At 39.3% G+C, this 18,809-nt stretch overlaps 1 protein-coding gene across 1 annotated transcript in view; it reads right to left on the bottom strand.

The window, feature by feature from the left end:
• Positions 1-18,809, bottom strand: part of RANBP17 (RAN binding protein 17) — a 341,266-nt gene that overhangs the window by 43,176 nt on the left and 279,281 nt on the right. Inside the window, 3 exon segments of the mRNA XM_043990154.1 lie at positions 2,586-2,724; positions 4,993-5,207; positions 17,652-17,734. Of these exon segments, the coding sequence (XP_043846089.1) occupies positions 2,586-2,724; positions 4,993-5,207; positions 17,652-17,734 (437 nt within the window).

The following is an 18,809-nucleotide window of genomic DNA, read 5'->3' as shown; positions in this document are numbered from 1 at the left end:
AAAAAAAAAAGAGAGAGAGAGATTGGTAGGTAAGGGCAGAAGAATATATTAGGAAGTGACAGTAATGTGAAAATAAGATGTTTCAAAAAATAAGAAATTGATATTTTAGCTTTGAAGTGTGGGATGGATTGTAGGAAAACAAGAACTAGCAAACTCAGAAAAAAAATGTTCATTTTGATTTTAATTTTTTCTTTTTTTTTTTTTTTGGTGAGGCAACTGGGGGTAAGTGACTTGCCCAGGGTCACACAGCTAGTAAGTGTTAAGTGTCTGAGACTGGATTTAAACTCAGGTCCTCCTGACTCCAGGGCCGGTGCTCTATCCACTGCGCCACCTAGCTGCCCCAAAAATGTTCATTTTGAAAGAAGAATCACTCAACTGCAGAATGTTGGCGCTATCAAGTGACAGAACAGGTCTGAAGTACATGGTTCTTATGGATTTGGAGTTAGAGAACCTGGATATAAATCCTTTATCTGCTACCAAGTCAACTGTGTTAACCTGCGTAAGTCATATAACCTTGCTGAGCCTCTGTCACCTCATCTGTTAAATAAGTGGGTTGGGCTAGATGACCTCTAAGATCTTTTCTGTCTGTAAGTCCCATAGTCCTACGTCTCATAGGACATATGATGCTGAATTTGATCTATATGAGACAGTTTAATGAACCAGTGAGATTAACCAACCAGCTTTAAAGAAGAATCAGAACTAGAGACAACTAAATTAACTGAGGTCAGTTTGGGAATAGTGATGGAATTTGTTAGGCTGGCTGACAATACTGGGTTCCCATGGGGCTTCCTGGAATACATCTGGTGTGCTCCCAGTTCTTAGAGTGATGTTGCTGTTTGGCTATCATACACAGGCCAGTTTAATAACTCTTTCTGGATAGTTTCTCCTCCCTTACTTTGCATGACATGAATCTTCTTATTTTCCTCCCTTCTAAGCATGCCTTCTAAGTCTTCTTTGCTGGGTCATCATTCATGACCTGTCCCCTACTGGTGGGTGTACTCCAAATTTCTACACTGTGCTATCTCCTCATCTCTTTCTAGCAGCCTTTTTTTTTTCCAGGGCAATGAGGGTTAAGTGATTTGCTCAGGGTCACACAGCTAGTAAGTGTCAAGTGTCTGAGGCTGGATTTGAACTCAGGTCTACCTGAATCCAGGGCTGGTACTTTATCCACTGCACCACGTAGCTGCCCCATCTCTTTCTATCCACTCATCTCTTTCTATCCACTCACTCTTAGTGATCTACATAGCACTCATGGGTTCAATGTTTATTTCTCTGCATATGGCTTCCATATCTATATAAATATAGCCCTAATTTCTCTCTACTCCTGCATCATCCACTACTTGTTGAATACCTCCAAAAGATGCTATATAGGTATCTCAAACTCAGTATGCTAAAATAATCATTTTCTCCCTTAAATTTGTCCCTCCTCCAAACTTCCCTATTTTTCTTGAGTGTACTGCTATCCTTCTAGTAACTCAGCTCTACAATTTCAATCATTCCTGTCTCCCTCTTCTTTATTTCTAATTAGTGGAAAATATACATACATAGATATATACATACACACACACATTTAGTGGAGAATCTTGTTTAAACTATGTCCCCAGCATATCTCATATCCATTCTCTTCTCTTTATGTACACAACCAGTACCCTAGTTCAGGTCCTTGCCACATGTCATTTGGAATTTTGAAAACAAAATAAAAAACCCCCACTATACTTTCAGTCTTTCCCTTCTCTAATACATCTTGCACACAACTACCAAAATAACCATCTTAAAGCACATATCTTACCTTGTCACTCCTCTGTTCAAGAAACTTCTGTGTCTCCCTACCAAATGGTTTATTTGCTGTTCCCTAAATTCGACCTTCCGTATTCTGTATATGTGTGTACACACACACATGCACACACATGCACAAACACACACACAATGAATATACTTTCCTGTTTATACAATATATCCCCCCAGTTGAATATAAACTTCCTGAGAGTATGGACTATTGTTTTGTCTTTATATCTCCAGTGCTTATCATGTATGTTGCATAATAAGTGCTTAATAAATGCTTGTTCAATTTGATTTCTCCTCCTTCTCTCCCCCAATCTCTTCACACACACACACACACACACACACACACACACACACACTCACAAACTCTTTCTTCTCTGCCATATCATATTGGATATAACTTTGTTAGTTAGGTATCAACCCTCACTTGATGCTTGATCAAAGGTAGATATAATATTGTATATATGGTTGGCAAGTAGCAAAATCATACTAGATCTCACTAAAAGATAAGCAATTTTGCAAATTCTTTAAACTCATCAGAGCAAGGAGATATAGGAATATACAGCAGTAACCACAATTAAACAAACAAACAAACCACATTTCCATGTAGAACAAAAGGGACATTTCCCAACAGCTTGGATTTCATCATTATAAAACCACTTTTTGCTATGGATCCATGACAACTTATCCCCTCCTCCCCACCCCCCTCCCCGGATTTTAAGATAACTGTTGAAACAGCACATATATCAAGCAGCTGCAATTATTTATTTCATCAAAAAAACAGAGTTCTATGTGATCCTTACCAAGAGCAGTTAGTCCCTCAGAGATAGAGGTAAGAAAGAACATGAGCACCTGAGGCTCTAAATTAGTGATGAAACTCATGTGGTCCTGGGTGAGACATTCCAGGAGAGGGTAATAAGACTGGCTCAATTTCCGATATTGCTGAAACAAGCAATGACAACCATAGGTAAGAAAAATGAAAACATGCTATAGTCCAGTAAACATGGTAGTTTATAATGTAGGAAATCACAGGGCTGTTTAAATGAGAGGTCAATAAATATACAGAATAATGACTTAATAAGTCCCAATTCAGCATTTAAAGGATTTTTAGTAGTAGTCTCTGATCTCTAGAAACCTTTATTTATGAAACCAGCCATTCGATATTGGAACTCAGTGTCAGCTTATTATGTACTGAGTGCTTAAATCTTATATACAGGTCAAATCTCTTAATAAATACTGGCTGGGTTGTCCCAAATTACTACTATTTTTTTTAAAGATTTAAATGCTGACCCACTGAACACAACTTGAGTTTGAGCTGAGGCCTATTTCCTAAAGCTTGCCAAATTTTAACTTCTCCATGGATTTTCACTGCATTGCTAAAATTGGATCTTACCTTGACCACTGAGCCACCTTTTCATAATCATTGGCTAGTGTACCTTCTCCCAAACTTGTATTGAACTAATTTGTATATATGAATATTTATTCTGTTTGTATTCATGCTACAAGTATTTTTTATCTGTGATTGGCTGTCTTTCCCATTGTAAATCATAGCCGTTTGTGTGAGAAGGGAATGTCTTTTCTTTATGCTTGTATCCCCAGAGTTCATCACAGTGCTTGGCACAATGAGTTTGTTTGTTTGTTTGTTTTTTGGCAGGGCAATGAGGGTTAAGTGACTTGCCCTGGGCAAGTGTCTGAGGCCGGATTTGAACTCAGGTCCTCCTGAATCCAGGGCTGGTGCTTTATCCACTGTGCCACTTAGCTGCCCCCCCCCCACAATGAGGTTTTTTTTTTTTTTTTTTTGCAGGGCAATGAGGGTTAAGTGACTTGCCCAGGGTCACACAGCTAGTAAGTGTCAAGTGTCTGAAGCTGGATTTGAACTCATGTACTCCTGAATCCAGGACTGGTGCTTTATCCACTGTGCCACCTAGCTGCCCCCCACAATGAGTTTTTAATTGATTTGATTGGCCATGCGTACATAGTGCCAACAGCTCAAACTGAGTCAAAAGTTAGCAAATAAATGGCTTGAGCACTCACAAGTTGCTTACATGGATAAATTCTTAAGATAAGTCAGCTCTCCAATGCAATTCTCGGATACACCAAACAACACATTAGGAGGGATAGACTGGCAACCCAGCAACTCCATTTGTGAGTTAATCAGGATACATTTGGTGACAGAAAATTTGGAATATAATCTGTTGCTTTCCTGGGACAGCAGTCATGGGGAAAGAGTTAGAGTAATGTGGTCACCAGTTTCACCAGGACTAAGGCAACTTATGACCTGACTAGATCTCAGTGGTCTTTTTTAAAAAAGTAGATAGTGTTTGCTAAGCAACCCCCAAAGATTTAGTCCTATAAGGTGTGGGCACCTAAATGTGTCTGAAGGCGAAGTCAGAGGATGGTACCTCTAATGCGCTCGAGGGCCAACAGGGTTAGTTCTATAGGCCAGCGGCTGGGTAGCCTCCTGAGCTCTACCCTTAACCTGTGTAGCTGAAGCAACCAGCTACATCCAGAAAATGAACAGCTCTTTGCTCCAAAGCAGAGGTGGGTAAGTAATAATGAGAGCACAGAATCACAGAGTCTGCAAGAGCGCCTCAGCGATCATCTAATCTAACCCTCACATTTATAGTTGAAGAATAAGAGGATGGGATTAGGAGAAAGGGTGTGCCCAAATGTTACAACTTTAGTGAGGATAGAACTGAGCTTAAACTGAGTCTTAGTCTAGTGCTCTTCTCTACACACCATGATTTAAATGGAGGCAGAGAACCAAAACAGGGAGGGAAAGGAACTATCGTAGGACCTAGTTTAATCTCAAATTTTTCACCTCAGAAAAGTACTTCATTTCTAGAGCCAGGGCTCTTTGCCACCCAATTAGTGCTCAACTTAAAAGACAGAGCTGAAACCACGTAATTACAGGTACAGTTATCAAGCAATTCATCTGATTGCTAATTATGCTTTTTCTTGATTCTGAACTAGGGTATTCTCGATGTTCAATTTGTCCACAAGAGATATTTGCATATTTCAAAATATTCTTTAAAACATATAGAGTAACTCCAAATATTCCGAATTGTTTGAGATAAATCAGATAACCTGATGAAAATGTAAAGCATTCTGGCACTGTTCTAGCTCCCTTGGCTCATCATAACAATTCAAGCCTGTGGTGGTGTTATTTCATATTTCACACAAAGACTCCCACGATGAATGATTGCTTACTAGCAAGTCACTATGGGACACTGAAAGCAGCATTTTGACAAAGGCCTGGAGTACGTTGTCAAAATGGTTGTCCCCATACAACTTGAAGACGCCAAAGCTGACATAATTCCCACATAAGGCAGACTTGTGAGCAGAATAGCAGATGGAAATGCCCTTGAGTTTCATTGGATAAATCTGATCTTTTGAGAGGCTCCCAAGGGACAGGATCTGATTACCTGTTTTAGGGTAAATTGAGAAGAGAGAAACTGACATAAGTGATGCAAATCAAGGCAGTTACAGGGGCATGTCTATTTAACATTTTCATTCATTGCTAATTTCACATTTCATCTCTATTGTTTCCAAGAGCTGTCCATTTGGATGCAATTAAAAACAATTAAGGGTGGATTACCTGGAAAAATGCAATGGGCCCTAGAGCATCCGTGTAATAATAATCCAAAAGCAAAGGGACAAAATGCAACTTCGTTTGAGATATAAATTATTCCAAATGCCAGGGGGTAATCCCCAGGATAGTGCTAAATTACCGTCATTCTTGATTTTTCTGCTGGAGATCTCAAGGGATGACTGTTTGCTATCACTGTATTCAAATACAACACTGACCATCAAATACAAAGATATCTCTACCTAAGAACCTCAGTATTTTCTCTGTAGTGGTGATACTGTGCTTACAACGCTTTCTTTTTCTAAGTTGAATGATGACAAGTATGTGCTTGGCTAGCAATATCCCAAGAGTTTTGGTTTTTAAAAAATGAATTTAGAAATATTTCTTAGCACTGTTTTTTAAAATTTCCCCTTCCACCTCAAAAAAAATAAGCACATCCAAAATGAAAATTAAACTACATTTTACCGCGTTGAAAAAGAAAGTTTATGAGAACCCCAAAATGTGTCCACTAACATGAAGTGATGTGGTAATAATGCATTATAGGCTGATAGGATATGAGGATAGATGGGACTCTAGAGTCAGATCTGCTCATTTAACAGAAGAAGAAACTGAGGCTCAAGGAGGTTAGAGGACTTGGCTGTGGTCACAGAGGTAGGAAGAGTTAGGTCTTTCGCCTGAAAATTCAGTACTTGATATTTACTACATCGCATCTTCCCTAAGAAGATGGAGCATCTATGAGATTGTTTTCCTTTGTATAATCTTTCAGGCTGGTGTGGCTGTGCTTATAATTAATGCTTATGCCTCATGGCCTATAAATGAGAGGGTCTGAAGGGCCTCTTAGACATTATGCAGTACCTGATTCTGTACCTTCTCCCTAACCCCACCCAGATGCCTTTAGATGGTAGTGCATCAAATTCAACACAGGCAGATAAAACCAGGGCCTCTTTTTATAGATTTCTAGAATAGAATCTATAGATTCATAAGACTACAGATCAAGAGCTAGAAAAGACCCCAGAGGCCATCTACTCCAGTTATTTCATTTTACAGACTATGAAATTATCCCTGAAGGTAGTCAAGTGACTTGTTCCATATCATTCAGGTAGTAAGCAGGAAAGGTAGGTTTTGAAGTTAGGTCCTGTGAGTATAAAGCCATTGCTCTTTCCAATGCACTGCCTCCTTGTTCCATTTGGTTTGAACTAAATTAGATATTCTTGCAGAAAAGAAGAATCTATTTCCTGTGAAGTGGAAATAGTAGGTGGTTTTTAGTACCTTTTTTGGTGGTGGGGGTGGGGGCAGCAGTGAAGCTTTAGGTTTGGAGTAGGCTAGGGTATGCTTCAGAAAAAATAATTCTATTACTACTTTTTGTTCAGTTGTTCCAGTTGTGTCTGACACTTTGTGCTCAAAGTTCATAGAACCTTAAGCAAGATCTACTTGATTTAGAAATTTGGGTGTCAAAACCATAATTTTTAAAAATGTGATTTCAAAAGGAGGCTGATCTAGGGGCAGCTAGGGTACAGTGGATAAAGCACTGGCCCTGGATTCAGGAGGACCAGAGTTCAAATCTGACCTCAGACACTTGACACTTCCCAGCTCTGTGACCTTGGGTAAGTCACTTAATCCTCATTGCCCCACCAAAAAAAAAAAAAAAGGAGGCTGATCTAGAGCTTATTATATAATAAAATTTGCTTAGATAACAATAAGAAAAAGGATCCCAGTAGCAGTACTCTGTACAAGCTATGGCTCAGAACACAAATAATTTTATTTCTAGCTCATAAAGCAACACATTGCAATTCACTTTTTTCTTTTCCTTTTTAACCTCTTAAAACCTAAAGCGAATTTGGTGTTGGGCAGACAGATCTGGAAACTAAAGGGGTAAAACAAACATTTCTGCTTCCACAAACGTTTAACCATATGCTACTTTGAGGAGTGTTTTAAAGAGATTACAAATATATGTCACTGCAACATATATCAATGGTCATCACTGGATGAAGAGCCAGAAGATTTGGGTTCTGCCTCTGCCATTTACTAGAATCTTGTTTTGGTGACATTAATTCATTTTTTCTACACCTGTATAAAATGAAGTAATTATTCCTTTCCATTTATATCTCACAAAGTTGTTATGAGGATCAAATGGAATTAAAACAATAGGCCTGACCATGTCGCCCAATAAACTCAATGGCTTCCTCTCTATTACCTCAAGGATCAAATGCAAACTCCTTTAATTTGTCATTTAAAGTCCTTAGCAACCTGGCTTGAATTTACTTTTCTAGTGGTTCTATTTACCATTCCTGTCCCTACATCCTTCACTCCAGCCAAAACTAGCCTTCTTGCTGAGCCTCACAATTAATTTACCATCTTTGTACTTTTGCTCATGTCTAGAATGCTCTCCCTCTTTCCTCTGCCTTTTAGAATTCCTTCTTTTCTTCAAAGCTCAGTTCAAATGTTATTTCCTTACCTTGTGGCCTTTCTTGATCTCCCTAGATGCTTGTGCCCTACCCTTGAAAATTACTTTATATTTACTTTGTATGTATTTTGTCTATATTGTCCCCCTCCCATAGTTCCTTGAGGTCAGGGATTATTTCATCTTTGCCTTTGTACTCGAAAGCACCTGGCACATCTCCCAGCTCCAAATCATCACTTTGTAAATGCTGTTTAGTTGATAGATATGATCACACATTGTTACAGATGGATGGGACTTTTGAGCTAATTCAACTTTAAACCCATCATCTTACAGATAAGAAAGCGGTGATGAAGAGAGTGAAGTTTCTTATTCAAGTTCAGTAGGCTGTACCAAGTCGGGGCTTTTAAAAAATCTGTTTTTATCTGCAAAGACTATAAGAATGTAGGGGGAGCCATCATTATTAAAAGTGATGGGGATTTTGACTGCCATGATGACACTGTTTTATCAATACAGGAGGGAGGGAAGCTGGCTCCAGTAAGATCTGGGAGTCAGAATTAGTACATTATGAGGCAGTAATGTAGGAAAAAGGTCATCATGATATCAGAGTGCTGTGCTAGGGGCTGGAGATACAAGACAACAATTTTACACATAAACACTTTAACTTTTCCAATAGTTGATAAAAAAGCTGATGGTATTTCAGAGTTCAGCAAGTAAGATTTAGCCATAGAACTTTAAGGAAGTTAATACCTTTAAAACACAAGTTTAAGGAATTTTTAAAAGGAAGTTGTGGTAGGAACAATATTCTTACCCCTCTTCGCATGTGAGTTAGGCTAATTTTCCCTTAGAAGGTATTAATACCACTCAGAGGACTAACAAGTCAGGCTATTGATATTTTTTCCTAGTCTCCTGAGGTCAGAGTAGCTAATGATGAGCTCCAGAGGTGCTTGGCGCATGGCTGGTAGATCACAGTGTAAGATGCTGGAAAGGTAGCTCCATTCAGGACCACAGCACTTTGGAGTGAGGCGTGGTAACCTATAACCTATAACTTTTTCTCTCCATGTAGGTTACTTTAATTTGAAAGATCCTGAGATATTCCCTGAGACTTGGTTGGCCCAGAGGACTATGGGCTCAGACTGATGGAGTCCTCATTGATGAGAGAAAAAAATCAGTCACAAAGGACCTGTCTGGAAAACCCAGACGGTTTGGCAGATGGGTTGTGAATGGGTAGATGTGGCAAGGTAATTTTGTTCACCTCAAGCCTGATGTATCTATCCTTGTTGAAAATCCTCTTCCTGCTTTGATTAGGTAAGTTTCCTTTCATTAATTTTTTTTTTGGTGAGGCAGTTGGGGTTAACGTGACTTGCCCAGGGTCACACAGCTAGTAAATGTCAAGTGTCTGAGGTCAGATTTGAACTCAGGTACTCCTGACTACAGGGCTGGTGCTCTCTATCCACTGCTCCACCTGGCTGCCCCCCTCCCCATGCTGTTTTACATTAAAAAAATGGGTATATTGTGTTTTATATGACTTTAATTTCCAAATATAGCCCTCTGTCATCTCTTCCCCAAAGAGTCATTTATTGTAACTAAGAATAGAAAAGAGAAAAAAAGCAATTTAGTAAAACTAACACTATCAGCTGTGCCTAACCAATATTTATAATGTTCATACCCACGGTCCCCAGTAAGCTCTGCTTACTTCATTTTGTATCCAGTCAATGTAAGGCTTTGCATGCTTCTTTGATTTCTTCATTGTTTCTTGTAGTTCGGTACATTTGTGAACCACAATTTGCTAGGTTATTCTCAATGATGGGCATCTAATTTGTTTCCATATATTTGTTACTATAAAAAGTGTTGCTATTAGTATTTTGGGACCTCTGGATATGCCTAGCAGTAGGTCAAAGAGCATAGATATTTGAGTCACTTTCTTAGCATAATTCCAAATAGTTTTCCAGAATGGTTACAGCAATTTGCTGTTCAATATTTTCAATGATAACTTGGAATAGGGTATAGATGTCATGCTTATCCAATTTTAAGATGGCACAAAGCAAAGAGCTGAATAGGTAGTAAAGGCTTGGTTTAAAAAAAATCACCACATAAGTACAAGACAGTGGATTTGTGGCTAGACAACAGTTTATCTGAAAAAGATATGAGAATCTTACTGGGCTGCAAAATGATAGTATCACACTGAACTATGCCCTGGTCAAACATTTGTGGTATAGTTCAGTTCTGTGGGCTGTATTTTAGAAGAAATGTTAAAGACTTGGGAGTACCAGAGGAAGAAATCCAAGATGGTGAAGAGTCTTGAGATACTGGACATGACTGAAAGAAGTAGGGGTGTTGGGGGCAGCTAGGATGGCACGGTGGATAGAGCACCAGCCCTGGATTCAGGAGGACCTGAGTTCAAATCTGGACTCAGACACTTGACACTTACTAGCTGTGTGACCCTGGGCAAGTCACTTAACCCTCATTGCCCTGCAAAAAAGAAGAAGTAGAAAGAAGAAGAAGAAGAAGAGGAGGAGGAGGAGGAGGAAGAGAGGAGGAAGAAGAGGAGGAAGAGGAAGAGGAAGAGGAAGAGGAGAAGAAGAGGAAGAAGAAGAGGTAAGAAGAAGAGGAAGAGGAGAGGAAGAGGAAGAAGAAGAAGAGGAAGAAGAAGAGGAAGAAGAAGAAGAAGAGGAAGAGGAAGAAGAGGAAGAGGAAGAAGAAGAAGAGGAAGAGGAAGAGGAAGAAGAAGAAGAAGAAGAGGAAGAGGAAGAGGAAGAAGAAGAAGTAGTAGTAGTAGTAGTAGTAGTAGTAGTAGTAGTAGTAGTAGTAGTAGTAGTAGGGGTGTTTAGCCCAGAGAGTTAGCCTGGAGACAAGATACTTCAACGTTTGAAGGACTGTTATGTGGAAGAAGGATTAGCTTTGTTTGGCTTGATCCTAGAACAACAGGTAGAAATTGTAGAGAGGAAGTTGGCACTCTGAGCAACAGGTGGAAGTTTAGGAAGGCAAATTTAGTTTTAAAATAAGGAAAAACTTCCTACCAATTACTGCCATCCAAAAGTGGAACAGGAACGGGGACTCCTCATCTCTGGAGTTTTTTAAACTAAGACTAGACAACTTTCAAATGAAAGCTATATTCTAGACAGATCATAGAGAAGATTTCTTTTTATGTATAGGTTGGACTAGATGGAACTAAGGTTCCTTTCCTTTGCTTAAGATTCTGTATTGCTTTTATGTTTTCCTTCAAGTAGTACTTAGAGTAATGAAAGTGATTAACATTGATAAACATAATAAATCTTTTTTTTTTTTGAGTCCCAAGGCCAAGTATATAATAGAAATGATTTTGTAGAGTTATATAGCAACCTACTTTCTGTGAACTTCTTCAGGACAGGGCCATTTTGTCTCTGTAGCCCTGGTACTCTGCACAATGTTCTCCACAAGGTAGATCCTTAATAAATGTCTGATGAATTGAACTGAATAAAATTGGAATTCACTAGGGGAGACCCTTGTATGAAGGAACTGGATTTAAATCCTTTTGTATAGCAGATAATCATCTTTAATAATAGTTTTGTAAATTGGGATTTTCATTTATTGGATTTTTTTTTATATCAGGGTCCACATCTGCTCCCAAGGAGGAAATAATGGTAAGTCTGCACTAGCCAGTTTCATGAAGAGAATTCTAATTTCCCCTTTCCATGCACTCCTCAACCAACAGATGTCACCAAAGATGCCAGTACCCAAGAGGGTAGCAGGAAAAGAATTAGGCAAATGGAAATTGAACATAAGAAACATTCAGTTCTTAAAACTGAGGACTAGGTTTCAAAAGTAATAACATTTATTACACCGCATGCAACATTTTAACCAAAATTTAAAAAAGAAATGTTCTTTTATTAAGTTGCTCAGGCTGAATGGATTACAACACTAAGTTTTGAAATACATGTTCTAGAAGCAATTTAAAACTCATTAGAAATAATAGGCTCGGGCTACTGGAAAATGTGGTAAAATTTAATCCTCATCCAAATGTTACCTGGCTGTGAGAACAGGAAATTGTTTTGTGCTACTGTGGCTAACCTCACTGCTGACCCTGAGCTGTAACTGCTACAACAGCTGAAAGCTGAAGCAAAATTAAAAACTTACATCAAAGTATATCATGACAGAATGTAGATAAATAAAAAAGCATATTGAAAGTATTATTTTTCTGCCAGTCTCTCCTAGCGGAGAGGCAGAGGTGTCTCTAAACATGTAAAAACAAATTGTCCACTGGCATATAAAGAAGATAGACCTCCCTCCCCCTCTCTGTATTACCAACCAATGACTATACAAATATTGCCTGTGGAAAGAGAGAGAGGTAATTAGAGATGAAACACAGTGAGTGAGGGGACAAAAAGGATTCTATTCCCTCCACCCTACTAAATGGCACAGGTCCTTGGCTTTCTCCTTTCTTCATCTCGGTAGAGGCTCCCTTGGCCTTCTCTCTGCCAAACTGCTTGTTGTTCTGTCTCCCTCCCATTCCATCCATACCACTTGGCACTATTCCCCTACTCCTTTATAGGCAGTTTTCTCCTGGACCCCTCCCAATTCGAGTTTCCAGCTTTTGTACTTCATGGAAACTGTACTTTGTCAGAGTCTCTGATGTCCTGGACCAAAGGGCATTTCGGCACCTGATCTCTGACTTCTTCAAGTCTTCCCTCTACTTCACCCCTTGTATCTAATGAGTTGGCAAATCTTGTAGAGTCCATGTTTACAATATTGTTTTTATCCACCCCTTTCTCCCTCTCACATAGCCACCATCTGAGTTCAGAAGCTCACCTCCTTTAGGCTGGACTATAGATACAATCCCCTAAGTGGTCCACCTGTTTCCAGTTTCTGCCCTCTCCAATTTATCCTCCATACAACTGCCAAAATCATCCCCCCCAAATCACAGATTTAGAGTTAAAAGAGAACTTATAAACCATCCAGTCTAACTTCCGCATTTTACAGATGAGAAAATTGAGGCCCAGAGATGTCCAAGTTGGGATTTTAGCTCAGGTCTTCCTTACTCCAAATCTATTGTTCTATCCACTTTACCACACTGCCTCTCAAAAAGAACAAGTTAATAAATGACTGCTGACATTTATATAGAGCCTCAAGATTTACAGGACACTTTATAATTATTAATTCATTTGATCTTAATACAATCCTGTGTAGTAGGATTGTTATTATCTGACACCAGGTCCTCCCCTTCCTCAAGAATCTTCAACGGCTCCCTATTCCCTGTAGACATAGATACCTTATCTTGGCATTTAAAGCCCTACGTAATTTGGCTACAGCCTACTTTTCCAGGCTCATCTCACATTATTCTCATTCACATTTTTATTAAGTTCTAGCCAAGGTAGCTTACTGGATATTCCCTAGATCCAGCATTACACATCCTGCCTTTGGTCTTTTCACAGACTGTACCCTATGTCTACAATGCACTCCTTTCTCATCTATCTCTAAAATCCTTGCCTTCCTTCCCTTGACAGAATATTCTATCTCCCATGGAAAGCCTTTCTGAAATCCCACTGGTTGTTAATACTCTCTTCCTCTTCAAATTAGATTATATTTACTTATTTATATGAATCCTATGTCTTATGTAGACTCCATATCCTGAGGGAGTGTCTACCACCTAGTGGCATGCCTAGCAAAAGTAGGTACTTGACAAAGATTTATAGGTTTATTGAATTATATCCATGGTCAGAGTTTTTGTTTGTTTGTTGTTTCTCTTTGGTTTTGGGCCAAGCAATGAGGGGTTAATTGGCTTGCCCAGGATCACAGAGCTAGTAAGTGTCAAGTGTCTGAGGTCACATTTGAACTCAGGTTCTCCTGAATCCAGGGCTGATGCTTTAAAATCACCATGTGCTTCTCATTGCCCTCTCTAATAATAGTTTGGGAGGGGGGAGCAATTTTGTCTAGATTCACACCTTCCTTCTCTGCCGGCTCTGGTAGTGATTTCTAGAGGTTTTTAGTTCTACCTTCTAGGGCCACATCAATTATATTAATCACCTCTTCCACACAAGAGCCTTACACATATCTGAAGAGTTATCCTGTTTCACCTAAGTCTGTTCTTCAGAGACACCAAACCACTTGTAGTATTATGAAATAGTGACAGCAGTCACAACTCAGCTTCTATCATCTAAAGAATTTTGAGTTTCATGAATTCAACAGTACTTAATAGTCTTCCATGAGCACTTGGAAAAGTCATTACCCTCATTTTATATGTTTAGCAAGGGAGGAATAAAATGATAGACCTTCCCAACATCCCAACTAAGCCTGAAGGAAATATTTCCCTTTTTAAAAAATCAGTGCCTCAAGATCCTTTTCCCTCCCAATTTCTGGGCAATCCATACAACTTCTTGCTTTCTTTAGAAAGGAGAGGTCAAATACACTAAGTTCTACTTGGGAACATACTCAGAGTAAAAAGTCAACAGGTGCTCCTTAGTCCTGTCTTAATCTTTTTTGGGGGGGGGCAGGGCAATGAGGGTTAAGTGACTTGCCCAGGGTCACAGAGCTAGTAAGTGTCAAGTGTCTGAGGCCAGATTTGAACTCAGGTACTCCTGAATCCAGGGCCAGCACTTTAACCACTGCACCATCTAGCTGCTTCCCCCCCCCCCACATCTTAATCTTAAGTAGGCACTGTTAAACTCCTAAGTAGAGGTTCTTCTCCTGTGCACGTTAGCCTCACACTTTCAAACTCCATCCTTCCAGGTCATTTTTTCCTGAAGTGCAAAGCCCAAAGTAGACAATTTTATGGAAGATCAGCCTTGGCTGCCACCATCTAAGAGCTTACAGTGATAGCTCACCCCAATTTTCCAGTCTCCCTAATCAACCAGAAATAGCTTTCAGATCTGTCATCAGAAGTACTTGGTTGGTTTTTCTTCAGTAAGATGTGAGCTCCTTGAAGGCAGAGACTATTTTCATTGTCTTTTTATCTTCAGTGACGAGCATATAGAAGGGGCTAAATTGAACTGCATTTTCTTTCCATGTTGAGTCTTCCTTGTTCCAAGTGATACTGTTTCTACTTTTCTTCCTAGTTTTCACTGGTAGACTTTTTTTTTTTTGGGTGGGTGGGGCAATGAGAGTTAAGTAACTTGCCCAGGGTCACACAGCTAGTAAATGTCAAGTGTCTGTGGCTGGATTTGAACTCAGGTCCTCCTGAATCCAGGGCCGGTGCTTTATCCACTGTGCCACCTACCTCCCACCCCCACCCTCCTTACCCCCCTCACCCCCTGCAACTGGTAGACTTCTTGAGGAAATACTGAAATACTGACATCTCAATGAGTGTCTGACTAGCTTTTGTTATCTACTTATAACTGCTCTATGGGACATGTCTTGGTATCCTGTGCTCCTGGTAGAGAAGAGGTTGTTGGCTTGACCAGGCCCGTTGCAATAATTATCAAGAATTGACACCCATAAGCAAACAATTGTAACCAACTTTGGAAAGTAGTGGTAAATAGGGGAGGGGAATTGAGAAGGAAAGAACAGCAGTGACAGATTAATAGTGAATAGAGTATTGGTACCATCCCAGCAAGAAGCATTGATAACTAAGTTCTGTAGTCCATAATATAGCAGACTAAAGTAGGAAATGGGAGCAGAAGTGGTGCAGTAGAAGGAGTGCTGAATTTTGAGTCAGAGAATCTAGGTTCAAATCTTAGTTCAGCCACTTGCCTGAGTGAGTATGGGCCAGTTGCTTAACCTCTCTGGGTTTTATCTATAAAATGAAAAAGGCTGGATCTCTAAGGTCTTGTATACTGCTAAAGCTATATTCCTATGACCTTACGATAGTTTTGTTGAGAGGATAAAATATGCTTGTGGCCCAAGTACAATTTAATTCACCTTTCTGTCGTAAGGAAGTTTATGATTAAATATAAATTGAAAGCATAGCTAATTTTATTCAAGATGTATCCATTTCTAGCTTTAAGAGGTATTATTGTTTTGTTTGTTTTTTTGTGAGGCAATTGGGGTTAAGTGACTTGCCCAGGGTCACACAGCCAGTAAGTGTCAAGTGTCTAAGGCCGGATCCGAACTTAGATCCTCCCGACTCCAGGGCTGGTGCTCCATCCACTGTGCCACCCAGCTGCCCTGGTATTATTGTTTAAATCTTCTACTGAGTATGCTTGAGAACAGATGCAAAAGTTGTGGCCACATACTTATTTGTACAGATGGAAATAAGAGAGAGCGACAAGTTTATTAGAAAGTAGATTTACTTTGAATCATTTGCTCCTGTCCTAAATAAAGGCTTTCTGCACTCTTCATACTCTGACTGCCTCCACACACTACAAATCAAATGTGTAATTACATCTAAGCATTTTTTAACACAGAGGCTTGTAGCACATACAAATTCAAGTCCCAGAATGTGTCTTGAACTGCAGTAAAAACAATTTAAAACATTTGTTTTCCTTCTAAAAACAAAGTAATAGCATTTTTATGGTTGTTCCCACTCACATGCACTTAAAATGGGTTTGCAAAATTTTGTGAAATACTTTTCTAAGTATTCGGAAAGAGGTAAAATTTTGAAGAGGGCTTTTGAAATTCAACACAATTAATTGGAATTTCCAGTTGCTTGTTAGGATGTGTGCATAAAGTGGGTGACCAAAGAAGATGGAGACAAGATGACAATATCATTTCCTTTGCAGAATGCTCTTTTTTATCTTGTCTAACACTAAAGATGAGGCTAATGTTCCAATTGTACTAAAAAACTTGCTGAGATTTTGACTGATGAAATTGTATGACTTGACAAGTGGTAAGGATCATGATATACGGCTAAGGACCAAAGGATTACAAATGTATCACATTCCTGAAGTTCTGGACTATAAAATTGTCTCTGGGGGTTACTGTCATAAGACTATAAACAAGGGGCAGCGAGGTGGTGCAGTAGATAAAGCACCGGCTCTGGAGTCAGGAGTACCTGAGTTCAAATCCGGCCTCAGACACTTAATACTTACTAGCTGTGTGACCCTGGGCAAGTCACTTAACCCCAATTGCCTCACTAAAAAAACCAAAAACAAAAACAAAAAAACAAAAACTGAACAAGCTACTAAAAATATAGGGTGTGATAAAAATCTTAGTGCACTTTAAAGCCTTAATAGCTTAAAACTATACTAAGACTTTTTTTTTCTTTTTTGGTATGGCAGTTGGGGTTAAATAACTTGCCCAAGGTCACACAGCTAGTACATGCCAAGTGTCTGAGGCTGGATTTGAACTCAGGTCCTCCTGAATCCAGAGCCAGTGCTTTATCCACTGCGCCATCTAGCTGCCCCTTGTACTAAGCCTTTTGGGATACCTTGTACAATGCCCTTTGCAGATGGGTACTCATTGGGTTTAGTGGGGAGATCACAGGACTGGGAGTCAAGAGATCTGGGCTCTAGTCACAGATCTGCCCTCTCGCTAGGCAAATCAGGTCACCACTATGAGGCTTTATTCAGTTTTCTTTTTCATCCAGAAAATGAAGGGTTTGAACTCCTTGACCTTTATGGGACTTTCTAGAGTTTTCACATCACTTACTGAAATATTTTATTCAAATTTCAGTACTGGTGTTGGTTTTTAGATCCAATGAACCCCAAACTACCTTGGACTGCACAGTTCTGAATGTCCCACTAACTTTCAGGTATTACATCTAGTGCATTCCCTTTGCCCAACAACACTGCCGTTTTATCCACGGGAGATTCAGCACGTTGGCCTCGCATGATTTGTGGTTAAAGGCAAGCCGCTTATTTCTCCTGATTCCTAAATGATGGGCACGCCATTTTTCGCACTCCTATTACCTACTCCACAAATCCATAAAGATGCGAAGGTTCAAAGAAAAAAGATAACTAACATCTTTCTTTCCTCCAAAGAGAGATAAAGAGTTATACTGCCAAGACAAATATGGAAAAAGATACTCACCATAAGTGCAAATCATTTTACTAGCCTCTCTGAAGAGAAGAATTCCATTAGGAGATGATACATCAAAATTCAAACGCTGGGACCTGAAAAATAATGTCTCCAAATTAGGCTACATGCAAAGACAAAGAAAAGAGATACAGGTTTAAAAAGCCCAACCTTTCCTTCTATTAGAGTATTGCAGTAACAGCATGGATACCCTCCCCCACCCTTTTTTAAGTATCTGAATAATACATGTAATACCTGGTGCAGTGCCTTGCACATACTAGGTATGCAACACAAGTCATTATTTGTTGAATAAATAAATATCGACCCTCAATTGAACAAACATTGGCAAAATTTTCTCCCTAAAGAAAAGGGAGCACATAAGGAGAGAAGTTGCCCTCACTCATTTGTTGGTTCAGTGATCAAATTCTTGTCTGTCCCTTAATTTGGATGTTGAAAGAGGAGTGTTTTTGATGACCGTAAATACTGCTACAACTACAAAAACAAAAATCCGAAACTTTCTATCTCTCAGAATATTTCTATCATTTTTAACCTTCAGAAACACTTGCCTCTACGTCTCAGTTTCCCAAATTGTCAGAGTCCTTCTCTCTCTCATTTTCACTTTGTTACAAGAAAAGAACATTAAAAATTTTCCTTCAATGCAGTGATTCAAATTCTGTTTTTATTCTTTACCTGCTTGTACTACATTGGCTTCTTCCCACTATTACCACCTTTGGGAACGTGGACATCCCCAGGTTAAATTGTATGCAAATGCTTTTCAGTTAATGAATGCAAACAGGTGTATGTGCATCTAGCCACGAGTGAGAACTATATACTGTGTCTTTATTTACCTTGAATGCAATCCACACTGCACACAGCATGTGTCGTTTTCACAGATCCAAATGTGACAGATGTAAAACCCAAATCTCTCTTCAATACTATACTTGCATAATGAACCACTTGATACCTTAGTAACATACTTTAACCATGTCAGAATCTAGAGAAGACTGCAGTCTGGGTTGTACACAGGTCAAGAAAAGAGGCACCAACATCAGAAGTTCTCTAAAGAGAATACTGTCATTTCCCTTCATTCCACTAAGTGAAAACCAGCTTGAATATGGAAAGTTGCTCCACATGCTGCTCTGGCATTTCCTTTTCTTTATTTTGTATCACTTG

This window comes from Dromiciops gliroides, chromosome 2, assembly GCF_019393635.1.
Source record: "Dromiciops gliroides isolate mDroGli1 chromosome 2, mDroGli1.pri, whole genome shotgun sequence".
Taxonomy (NCBI): domain Eukaryota; kingdom Metazoa; phylum Chordata; class Mammalia; order Microbiotheria; family Microbiotheriidae; genus Dromiciops; species Dromiciops gliroides.
Note: the sequence above shows the minus strand (reverse complement) of the source record. Positions and strands in the feature narration are given on the sequence as shown.